The sequence below is a fragment of the Heloderma suspectum genome, chromosome 1, assembly GCF_057233095.1.
Source record: "Heloderma suspectum isolate Gila_16-S chromosome 1, 16-S_ref, whole genome shotgun sequence".
In the NCBI taxonomy this organism is placed as follows: Eukaryota; Metazoa; Chordata; class Lepidosauria; order Squamata; family Helodermatidae; genus Heloderma; species Heloderma suspectum.
Window position 1 is genome coordinate 393,284,568 of NC_139458.1, and position 12,557 is coordinate 393,297,124.

The following is a 12,557-nucleotide window of genomic DNA, read 5'->3' on the forward strand; positions in this document are numbered from 1 at the left end:
AGCAATCTTTTAAATAGAGGATGGAGAGGTTGCCTCCATCACTTCTCATGCCCTGCTGGCAGCAGTCTGGCAGGTCATAGGACTCTCGGAAGCCTCCTAGTTTGGAGGTTTCTGTCTAGCAGGTTGATCCCTAAATCACTTTAAATGGAAATGTGTACCTATGAGTTATTTCAATAGTGCAATCCAAAGCATATTTCCCCAGAAATAAATTCCATTGTGTCCAATGGGCCTTAAGACCCAAGCAGGGATTTTCACCTCCAAAGTTGTAGCTCTGTCTATGGCCTCAGACATGAAAATAAAAACCCAGTATCCTGTGATCCCTCAGATAATGTGTAGGGGCCATAGGATTGTGCCCTTAGGTTGCAATCCTATATCCACTTTCCTGGGAGTTAGCCCCATTGAACTCAGTGGGCCTTACATCTGAGTAGACATACATAGGATTGTACTCTTAACTTTTCTTGGTATTTTGTTCTATGGTTTAACTCCTTTTTTAATTAAAATGTCTTAATAAGCATCTTATTAATAGAAATATTTTAACTGTACTAATAAAACTATTTGTAATTTAAAAAAAATTACAATGGTATATGTACTCCTTGAAGTGTTTTTCTTCCAATACAGAACAAATTAATTCTATTAGAAAATATTAGAAAATGACATGATTAATAAACATAGATCTATTTAGTACAAAGTACAAAAGTTAAAGCAAATTAAGTGAAGAAATGATTACATTTCTCACATTGTTTCAGTTTTGTATCATGGTCAAATTTCATTCTTATTTGTAATGATCTAGGAAAAATTCAGTGATTGCAGTATAAATTCTATAAATATTATCTTAAACCAGTGGGGAACATGAAAAACATTTAAGGAACCATGTTGGCATATTGTGATATTTTTTGAGACAAATTCTGCTCTTATTTATATGCATGGCACCTATTCATTCAGTGATAATGTACATATGTCCTTATGAGAGCACATTTTGACCTATATATTTATTTATTTATTGAAGGTGGATAATTTTTACCAATATTCCCAGAGTCTTGTATGTCCATAATATTTGCCATAATGCTAGAGTGCAGGAAGAAATTCCACTGATCATCTGATATAAATCCAAGGTTGTAAGTAAACTGATTTTCATCACGATTATTTTTCATGATTGCTGTGCACAGCAGAAAAGCAAAGCATAGCTGATTTTCACTGAACAGGGCTGAAGAAACTGACTGCAGGGTAAGAAATGAAAATTCACTATATTTTACAAATACATTATACAAGTCATATTAGCCAAAAATCATTTGTGTAATTTATCCAGGTACAAGTACCTTATAAACTTTATGTGTTAACCTCTCAATTATCTCATTGACATGTCTTTTGAAGTGGTCTGTCTCACTGTCAGTTTCTTCTATGATGGCAAGTTTCTTTTGCCTCCTATGGACTCGAATTGATCCAATGGAAGAGGAACTTGAAGCACTTGCAGAAGTCTCACTTTTTTGTTTTCTTGTATCATCTATGGAGTCTGTAAAAACCTTATGAAACCACTCCAGTGAAAACTGATACATATAGTTGATGTGAACAAGATCTGATACTACAAAGTAGAGAACAGCACCACGAGTTGCAATAGGCAGATAGCTTTCACGCAATGTTGTTATTGTAGCTTCTGTTGTTGCTGATGCTTCCACACGCTCAAAAATCTCTGTTGAAGTGATTTTTGTTCTCTGCAAATTGTCAATGAGGTCTTGGTCATCTAGAAGGTGTCCTAGAATTTAAAGAAAGTTCACTTTATTTGTGGTACAGAATAAATCAAATGACGACATTGTTGATTAAATATCTACTCTACATGTACAGAAAATTGCTTAACAGTGTGGACTTGTCAGTATAGTTGTGTATGAATCTAGTAAAAGAAACGTGTGACATGGCATTATTGTGCTTGCAATTCCCTACCAATGGCTCTGATTGTTCAATTGCTACTTGCAGAGAGCAGGGAAAAACCCCATATGATAATTTCCTATCATGCATCTCTTTTACTATACATTACCAGAAGAGGCTTGTCTTCAGTAAGTGAAAAGCATGCTCTATTGGGCTGAGATCAGGTGACTGACTTGGCCATTGAAGAATATCCCACTTCTTTGCCTTCAGAAATGCTTGGGTAGCTTTTGCTGTATGTTTTGGGTCATTATCCATCCGCTATATGAAGTGGCGTCCTATCAGTTTGGCAACATTCAGCTGAATCTGAGCAGAAAGTATAGCCCTATACACTTCAGAATTCACCCTGCTGCTTTTATCAGCAGTCAGGTCATCAATAAACACCAGTGACCCGGTTCCATTGGCAGCCATACATGCCCATGCCATAACACTGCCTCCACCATGTTTGACAGATGATGTGGCATGCTTTGGATCATGAGCTGTTCCTTGCCTTCTCCAAACTTTTCTCTTCCCATCATTCTGGGACAAGTTAATCTTAGATTCATCAGTCCAAATAATCTTTTTCCAGAGCTGGGCAGGCTTTTTTAGGTGTTTACTGGCAAAGGCTAATCTGGCCTCTCTGTTCTTGAGCGCTACCAGTGGTTTGCACCTTGTTGTGAAGCTTCTGTATTTACATTCATAAAGCCGTCTCTTGACTGTAGATGTTGACAATGACATGCCTACCTCCACAGGAGCGTTCTTGACCTGGCTAGATGTTGTGAAAGGGTTCCTCTTCACCATGAGCAGCATTCTGCAGGTCATCCACTATAGTTGTCTTCCGTGGTCTTCCAAGCCTTTTGCTGTTGCTGAGCTTGCCAGTTAATTCCTCCTTTTTCAAGATGTTCCAAACTGTTGTGTTGGCCACTCCCACTGTTTTTGCTATCACTCTGATGGGTTTATGTTGTTTCCTCAGCCTAATGATGGCCTCCTTCACTCGCATGGACACCTCTTTGGACCTCATGTTGGGAGTTCCAGTGAACAGCTAGCAAATGCAAACGTAACACTCAGAACCACCTCCAGGCCTTTTATCTGCTTGATTGGTCATGGGGTACCCAGGAAACAGGCCACACCTGGCCATGCAGCTGCTTGTCAGCCATTGTTCCATTACTTAAGAGCCACCAATGATGGGTGTGTGTGTATGCCACTGGCTGTACTTCTTGAATGGTTAGTGCCCCATTTTTTGTCAAACCCCTTGAATTACAGCTGAAAGTCCTGACTTCGCTCCCATCTGGGTGTGTTTCCTTTCAACTTCCATGTGGTAGTGTACAGAGGCCAACTGCCAAAACAGTTATCCTTGTTCCAGTATTTCTGGCCCTGACTGTAATTCCCCTATATCTCCTGTTCTCAACACTTTTGACACAGAAGATATGGGGGAGTCGATGCCAGCTCTTTTCTTCTCCTCGGCACAGACATGTTTCTCTCAAACAGATCTTACAGGTCCTCAGGTGTTCTCAAATATTATTAACATTTCTTAAATCATCCCTCAGAAGTTGTTGATATTCCTTAAAGCATATATTGTTGTGGGACATGTCAGCCCTGTTTTCTCCTATAAAATAGGTGCCTCAGTAAAGCTTTTTGCGTTGGTAAGGCTCTGGGGAGATAATCCTGGAATCCAGTCCCCCCACTATCTCGTGGGGGTTACTTTTCTCCAAGATGTTATCCAGAGCTGCTGCCTTGCCCCCCCTTTCAATTCCAGGAGGGAGATGAAAAGGTTTTTCAGCCTTTTAAAAAGCTGTTTGAGAAAGCTCCCACGGAGCACCCGTGGGAAGCTGCCAGAGCGACATCGGTCCCAGCCAGAAGTCCACCAGGAGACTCTTTTACTATACATTACCAGAAGAGGTATTGAAGAGACCTAAGTCAGCAGCAGCCACATGCTCTTAGAGCCAAAGAGTGAATGTCCACCTATGTTATGGCAGTAGCATAGAAGGGAGAATTCTTAAGTATTGGGCAGAAACTAACTTCGCAGGCAGGCAGGCAGGCTGTTGGGGACAACCACACTGCCTGGATGGGCATATTTTGTCCCATCCCCAAAGACAAATCAGGAGTACCGAAGATTGAGAAATCTAAGCATGCCCTAGCCAATCAGAGAAATGAGCTTGTATTATTCTCTCCCCCTCTTTAACTATGAGAGCAGCAGAATACGTTTTGTGCAGCAACAGGGTGGAGGGAAAACTCTGTCTCTTTTTCTTTTGCTATTCAGAGAGAAAGAGAGAGCATGTCGCTGTGTGTCTCTGTGTGTGGATTAACTTATTTAATGTGGCGTGGGGGGGGGAGAGAAAGGGGCTACAGGCACCAGCAAACCCAACAAATCTAGACACCGGTGCCTGCCCTTCTACTTACAATCTAAACAAGCAAGACATAAGAAGAAAAACAGATGGGGAGGGAAAAGGAAAACAAGAAAAATCTGAAACATCAAAAAGAAAACACTGACGTCAGGAGCATTGCCACAACCATCTGATGCCATATGGCCCAGGGAGGGCTGGATGGGAAGTCATCTGGCCTCCCATTCACTTTTTGTTCTGCACCCCTGCTTTAAAGGTCAAGGCCAGCACTTTGAATTGGGACTGGAAGCTTTCTGGTAACCAGTGCAGTTGGCACAAGATCAGAGTGATGTCTCCCAACTTCCTGGTCTCCACCGGCCTTCAAACAGCTGCATTTTGTACTAATTGAAACTTCTGAATTTGCTTCAGGGGGAGCCCCCTGTAAAGCTCATTGCAATAGTCCATTTTGGAGGTAACCAGTACATGGGTAAATGATAGGTTCGACAATTCCAGATAGAACTGCAACTGATATTCAAGCCAGAGCTTGTAAAAACACTCCTGACCATAGCTGCTACCTGCAACCTACCAGTACCATATCCAGATATTTGTTCAAGAGTTCTACCACCTCCCTTGAACTCTTAGGTGGAAAAGAGAGGTAGAGCTGACATGCAGAAACATGGGCAAATATAAAAGGCTTGGGCAAATACAAAAGATCTTCACTTGCTGGCAAACTTCAGTCCCAGCAGGTGAGCCTCTTGTGGGAGGGCATTCCATATAAGGATGCTACAACTGAAAAGGCCCTCTCTTGAGTCACGACCCATTTTGAGGAAGGCCTCTGAGAGTAATTGGCATGTGTGGGCCTGTTCACATGGGAAGAAATAGTCCTTTAATTACAATGGGAATGATATAGAATTTAGTTTGCATGGCCCATTATATATTATAATTAGATCTCATCCTTCCTTCAAGAAGATCAAAGCAGTGTTTTTAGCCCATTGAGGTTGATTATGCTGAAACCTTCATGGCTGAGCAGGGATTTGAACCTATGTTTGTACTTATTCAAAACAAATGGATGACATTTAAGGATTTAGGTAGACTTTGTATTTACCATCTGTTTTCTGCAAAAGTCTGAGTGATTTTTGTTCAAGTTCATGAAGTGTTACTAGGTCCATAGATATGCTTTCCAGCAACTCACAACGCTTTTGTTCAAGCTCAGGTTGTTCCTTAATTACAACAGCAGACAAAAGTTGATCTTGCAAACCTTGGAATGTTACAGTGAAATTTATCATTGTCACAAGATTGCATACTGCTGGTAGAAAATGGGGGTTGGCTTTCCGTATTGTCAGGTATAATCTGAAACAACAATAAACATCTATAAAAGATAGTTCCTGGTACAACTTACATTACTCAAAGGAAATTTGTTTCTAATTGTAGCTCACATCCTTGAAGTAAAAATGTGGAACACTGATGAGTGAAAATGGAACATTGGCCTTTACGATGAAAATTTCTTCTGGATTATTATTATAATTATTATTATATTGCCCAATAACTGAAGCTCTCAGGGCAATTCACAAAAACTGCAAACCATAAAATACAAGATAATAACACAGTATAAAATTTTAACATACTAAATGTAAAACAATTTAAACAACTGAAGAGTTTCAGTTAAATACTAGATTTGATAAAAGCAGCTCACATAAATGCCCCATCATATGCCATGAAATGCCTAGGAGTAGTGGACAGTCTTAACCTGGTGCTGAAAAGATGACAGTGTTGGTGCCATGTAGGCCTCAATGGGGAGATTGTTCCACAATGAGGGGGGGCACCCCTGAGAATGTCCTCTCCCTTATTACCACTCTCCAAGCCTTCCTTGGAAGAGGCACTCGGAGGAAGCCTCTGATGGCGACTGCAGTGTCTGGGAGGATCATGTCAAGAGAGACATTCCATCAGGTATTGTGGTCCCAAGCCATGTAAGGCTTTATAGGTTTAAACCAGCACCTTGAATTGGGCTCAGGAACATAGAGACAGCCAATGCAAGCAGGCTAGGATTGGTGTTATATGCTCAGACTTTCTGGTTCCAGTTATTAATCCGGCTGTCGCATTTTGCACAAGCTGCAGCTTCTGAACAATTTTCAAGGGCAGCCCTGCTTTAGTGTGATGGAGGCACCCATGAATGGGTTAACACCCCACCCCCAGGAAAGTCAAGGATCAGATGACTGTATAACTTTGCTTCAGACTGGTTGTCCTGTAGTTCTGTTATTTGGCCAAGCAGAGAGGAAATATATTTGTGGGGTAGGACAAAGAAAAAGCAAGAGAGGCACCAACAGCTGAGAACATAGGAAGCTGTCTTAAACCGAGTCAGAGCCCTGGTCCATCTAGCCCAGCATGGTTGACTCTGACTAGCAGAAGCTCTCCAGGGTTTCAGGCAGGATTCTTTCCTAGGCCTAGCTAAAAATGCCAGGGATTGAACCTTGGATTTTCTTCATTCAAAGCATGTGCTCTACTACTGAGCTATAACCCCTTCCCTAAGCAGAGAAGGGACTTAGCCCAGTCTGGAGTGCATGAAGAGCAGTATTGTAAACTACTTGAGTTGAGCGAAAAGCAGCAGCTAGCGTTAGTCTTTAAATAGTCCGAGGTAAAGAAGCCAAGAGTATCAGTCCAAAGTCAAGGAAAACAAAACCAGATATAGGGATGTGCTGGAGAATAGTCAGAGTCATTCTGGGTTCGAGAATAATCAGTGCTGGGTCCAGGTGCTGGCAGGAATGTTTTCTGCTATGGATGAGCATCAACAATTGCCTCCAGCACCTTTGAGGTTTGTCTTTTATGCAGAGGCTGACTGATAAGTGAGGCCAGCTGGGTCGAGGTGCAGATGTCTTCTGCCTGCCCATGTGCTGGGCCCCTCCCCAAACACTCTCAGGCTGAAGTGTTCTGTGTGGTCCTCTTGACAGAGGGACATACAGGGCTCCTTCACATTAAGCTTTTATCCTGCGATTGAGATTGCTCCTTCATGGAAGTTTGCAGGCTCTTTACATGACACTGTGATCATTCAAGGCGTCTCCTGCACTAAAGGCCCTTTGTTCCATTTATAAATAGATTGCAGATAATGAGCTATCAAATTACCCTGTTGCGTTGCATTCGCTTCAGTTCCCTCCATGAAAGGTGGAAAAGCGGCAAGAAGAGGAGCGAGATCAATGAAAGATAATGGAAGACTCAGATACGGGCAGAAGGAGGAGGAAGGGGGTGGGGGAAAAGGAAGCATGTGAAAAAGGGAGTCGTTGTGATCCTCCATTTAAAACAGAGACAGAAATCCCCATTTTAAATGCAGGATTTTAGGCTGGTGTAGTGATGCCCACAGTCTCAAATGGTGCCTTCAGTACAACATGTAATGTGAAAAATGATGCACTCTTGGATGACTGAACAGTGCAGCTACTCAAAGGAACCTCCTAAAGTGCAGACTCATGCTCAGAGCTCCTTTACACCTCTACCTTTTTAGGCTTAAAGGAGTGCTTCTCTGACAAAGCCAACTGGAACAGAGGGAGAAGGAAGGCAGAGACAGGAAAAGTAGGTAAATTTGTGTGTGTGGTACTTTTTGTTTTTTAAATGAAGGGAACAATAAGGACCAAAAAGAAGTAGAAATAAGGATCAGAGAATATGAAGGAGTAAATATATATCTGGGAAAGTCCAAAGGCTAAATACAGCGGGCAAGGTTCTGTGGTCATATGATCCCTACCTTTCCTGGGCAGTGGGGAGAGTTACCCCAATTGTGGTTACCTCCTCACACCAAACTGAGAAAATAAGTCTTAGCAGCAGGCTTTAAGCATAGATTACAGGCACAATCCTACACACATCTATACAGAAAAAAGTCTTACAACTCCCAACATTATGCAACCAGCATTGATGGCTGGGGAATGCTGGGAGTTGTGGGACTTTTTTCTGCCTAAACATGCACAGGATTGCACCCTAAATAAATGTTATGGCTTGTCAACATTAAGGAACATTAACCGGTCATTCTTGTCCATTAACATTCTTTTGTACAAGAAAGAGTAAAAAACAGCATTCAGGTAGCCAACGCCCAACACCATTAAATTATCTCTGGTTTATTTAAGATTCATCAGATGTCCCTTTAATGCAGGACAGTAAGGAATTTATTTTGACTTCACCATTCTCCTTAACTTTGCTTGTGCAACTTCATTTAGAAGTTAAGGCTTTTACCCCTTTTCTAGGAATTGCCATCATATGGCGCTGTATAAAAGAGCATAAAGTTCCTATCTTTCATGTTACAACTTTATAGCCCTTCCTGTATGGCAACTCATTTATCAATTTCCTGATCTGAGAATCGGGAAAAACTCTATGTTTTTTCAGTAGAAAATACTTTGTCACACTCAAACATACAACGTAGATAAAATAAATACTGTGCTTCCAGATGAAACTTTTATTGTACAATCACCCTGCCTCTTTCATGGAACATTATTATAGGTCCAGATGATGTAATCTTCCATTTGTAGCCTCCCATGGTTCCCCACCACTTCTTCAGCCTTTTTTCTTACCAGAAAAAAACCCGTTAAAGAAGAAAAGATGGAATAACTGTATAATCAATGCCTGTTGACTGTTAGTGCCAGGAGCCCTCCATCTAACTCTTTTCAGGGGTAGTTAAATTTAAAGAAAGTACAGAATTAAAGAAATATCACTGATGAGCAGTTACCTAAAGTTCTGGTTATACTCAACTTCAGAATCTCCTATTCTAATGAATTGTTGCCCTCCCTTGCTGTAGACTTCCTTTTTTAAGATTGGTTTCATATTTGAATCCAATTTTTCAGTAACATCCTAAAAAGCATAAAACCACAGTCAATGCGACAATTATACAGGCGCCTCATATACAGATGGTAACAAATTTTACAAACTTTCCACACCAGCTAAAGACCTATTTGTTTACCCAGACTTTTAATTAATTTTTTCTTACTTTTCTCTTGCTACATCATACCATGTATTTACCTGTTACTGTTCTCTCCTATTTGATTATGGCCTTTTTAATAGTAGTATTTGCTGTAGTATTTTACTGTGTTTTATCGCTTGTGTACCCCACTTTGGATTATTTGATAATGAAAAGCAGCTAAGACATTTCTTAAATAAATACATTACACTGAACAATACTCTCCCCTCACTCAAATAGTTGGAGTTCCAGAGGTGTTTGTATATTTCCTTAGCAACTGCATAACCATTCTCATTGCACTGGCAACATTTCTGTCTAGTTCAAGGTACTGGAGAGATTAGTGGGTATCAGGATCTCACCCATGGGTAGTGCTTATACATTATATCTCTACCAGACCTCTAGCCCATCCATCTTCTGCACCTTCTCTGGATTCTACCTTTCCCCCACAGTAAGCAGGCAAGGAGTGTGGATGAGAAGACCAATGAAAGAGCAGAGCAGGTGATGTAGTTGTCCCAAGATATTTTCAGGGGTACATTATGCAGCAACCTTGCTGAAGCTAAGCAGATATGGGACTGGTCAAAGCCTGCATGGGAGACTGACAGGGAACCCTATGTATGCTGCCTTGGATTCTAATGTAGAAGAAAAGTAGTATTCAAAAATAAAATAGTGGCTTCAGTCTCAACATGGCATTTCAGTGAATTTAAAGGTATATGCTCTAGCTCCTGGCAGGGACTCAGCAACCTGAGTGATTAGAACTGGTAGTGGCAAGAGTATCCAGGGCTCAGAATCTAATTTTATTTATTTATTTAGTACATTTCTAATCTGCTTAATAACTAATGTTATCTCATTACTAAGCTTCGTCTAAATCGGTGGTGTCACAAGTGCTCCATTCATTCAAGTGATGGGCTGGCCAAGGAAATATTTCCTGGGGGGTGTCTCCACCAGTGATTTGCTCCGAGCTGGCTGCGTGTTGAGGTCGTTAGGGATACATGATGTCATGGCCATCCAGCAGCAAGCTCATCAGCAAAAACCTGGATTTCTGGTGACTGCTTCAAGCCAGATTCTTTTCCTCAAGTCAAGTTCTCAGTGATATAGTTGTTGTGTGCCCCAACCCACACACTTACCTTTCATATGCTAGCCCTGCCCAGGGGTGTGCCTTTCATGGTGACCTTGGTCAAGGGGTGTTTCCTGTGTGTTTCCTGTCCCTGCACAAACCAATTAGTGTCTACTCAGAAGTAACTCCCATTGCTCTCAATGAGGCTTGTCCCCTGAATGCCCACATCAGAATTTACAGAGATCCCCCTCAATTGAAATAGCACATTTTAAAGCACATTCCCTAAATGCTCTAAAGCACAATGAGGCTCCAGATCTCAGTTGCTTAGTTTATGGGAGTATCTACTTCACAGCTTTGTTATAGAGATCCTGCGCAGTTTCTCTTATTGGTTGAGCAGCCCCTGCCAGTCAGATGATGTTCACTCCATCCCCCACCAGGAAGTATGTTCTGTGAAGCAAATTTTACTGCTGCGGAGCACTCCCTCATGGAGCCCTACATGGACAAAGCTGATTCCTTTAAAAAAATCCTGTACTCTCCACTCGCTTTTCCTTCCGTTGTCATGAAGACATGGTCCTGGTCTAGTATTTGCTAACAGCAAATGTGATAATAACTCTCTTCTGCATTATTGTTCAGCTAAACAGCCAAACAAAAGGAGAACCAAATTTCCTCCCTGAATAAAATGTACAAGTAAAACAAATATCACTTACAAATCTTTTGCAGAAGGAGAATGGGGTGGGGGGGCTCCATCATGCCAACTAATATTAGGAGATTAGAGATATAAATGTTCTATATATTACCACATTTATTTCAGTGTAGGTCTTTATTTTGGAACGTATGTGCAGAGACTCATCATAGATGGACACAATATGCACAATATGACATTCATTACCATCAAGTGTTTTTCTTTGAAAGCTATAATGATAATAGCTGTATAAAGAAATGTGTTTCTAAAACAGAAACGCACTGGTGTTGTTGTTTTAATTTCAACACTCAGAATGATAAAACCATGTATTAAACAAAAAGCCATCAAAAATATGATATTCCTGTGGTGATCATGGCATTCTACATGGTGCTACTTTCCTTGGGGCTTCTCATTTCAAAGTCTGGGATTTGACAGTTGTTTCAGTGGACTTGTTCTCAATCTCAATCCAATGTAAGGGGCAGAAAAGCAACCCTAAAACTTTAAAATGATGCCTATTAATAAGATTAAATGGAGACAAATTCTTTCAAAACTACCGTACTCCTATCTCTTTACATGGCCCCTCAACATTTATATTTACTGCTTTATCGCTTTCTCCATGGCTACAGTTACTTAACAGTTGAGTAACAAGCCTCAGTGGAAGCTGAGCTACCTGAAGCAGGACTGATTCGCCAATACGCACAGCAGTTTCAAGTGTTCTTAAATAATTGGCATCCGTAACACGAATTTGTCGTAGTTTGCTACCTGCCATTTGACATATCCATTTGGAAGCTTGCCTTTCCGGATCAATTAGCAAAGGCCACCGTTGTCCATGCTTAACATGTATAGCATTTTCAGTGGAGTATTGATCTAGTGGCAAACCTGCATTTTGCCAGTTACGGACCTATAAAATATTAATTTTAATATTTATATAATGACAATAATTTTGTTGCACAGAACATTGAGGTGGTTATGAGCAATCACATAAAAACACAGAGTATAATTTCTCATTACAATAAATAAAAAATGGACCCTTTACCCAGTTAATGTGCTAATGCAACCGCTGTAGAAAATTTAGACTGAAGAACAAATAATCAGCTTCCTAAGAAGTCCTTTAATTTAAATTATAAAGAAACCTCATAGTCCTTGTTTATTTTTATCCTTATGCATACTACCTCACTTTTTTCTGTCATGCAGTTTATTAATGAATAATTTGGAGATACTGGAATATTGTTTTCATTGCAGAGTTTCAGACACTCATTCACAATCTGTTGACGAAATCCTGCTGATAACACTCCACTGTAGACAATACATGCTGCCGAAACAAGGGCATCACCCACAATTCCCTGAAGTCTTTGATCAAGATTATTAACAGATTCCTGCCAGCGTTCCTAGGATATCAAAATAACAAAAATTATGTTTTCAGTCAAATACCATGGACTTAAATATTAGAAAAGCTAGCTTGCTTAAAACATATAGTAGTTGCAACATAATGAAGTGAGGAAACCCAGGCCAGGGAGTCTGTGCCTTCAGCTCCTGACAGAGCCAGCCCTACCGTTAGGCCAAGTGAGGTGGCCACCCTAGGCAGCTGATTTGGGGTATCACAAAAGGGCAGCATTTTTAAAAATTATTTATTATTGTGGTATTTTTAACTGTCATGTAGTGGGAGTGATACTTATG

General features: G+C 40.7%; 1 protein-coding gene across 1 annotated transcript in view; it reads right to left on the reverse strand.

Annotated features, from left to right (window-relative positions):
- DNAH14 (dynein axonemal heavy chain 14) overlaps positions 1-12,557 on the reverse strand; it is a 237,827-nt gene that overhangs the window by 38,654 nt on the left and 186,616 nt on the right. Inside the window, 5 exon segments of the mRNA XM_084820967.1 lie at positions 1,022-1,750; positions 5,323-5,567; positions 8,917-9,038; positions 11,551-11,781; positions 12,053-12,268. Of these exon segments, the coding sequence (XP_084677093.1) occupies positions 1,022-1,750; positions 5,323-5,567; positions 8,917-9,038; positions 11,551-11,781; positions 12,053-12,268 (1,543 nt within the window).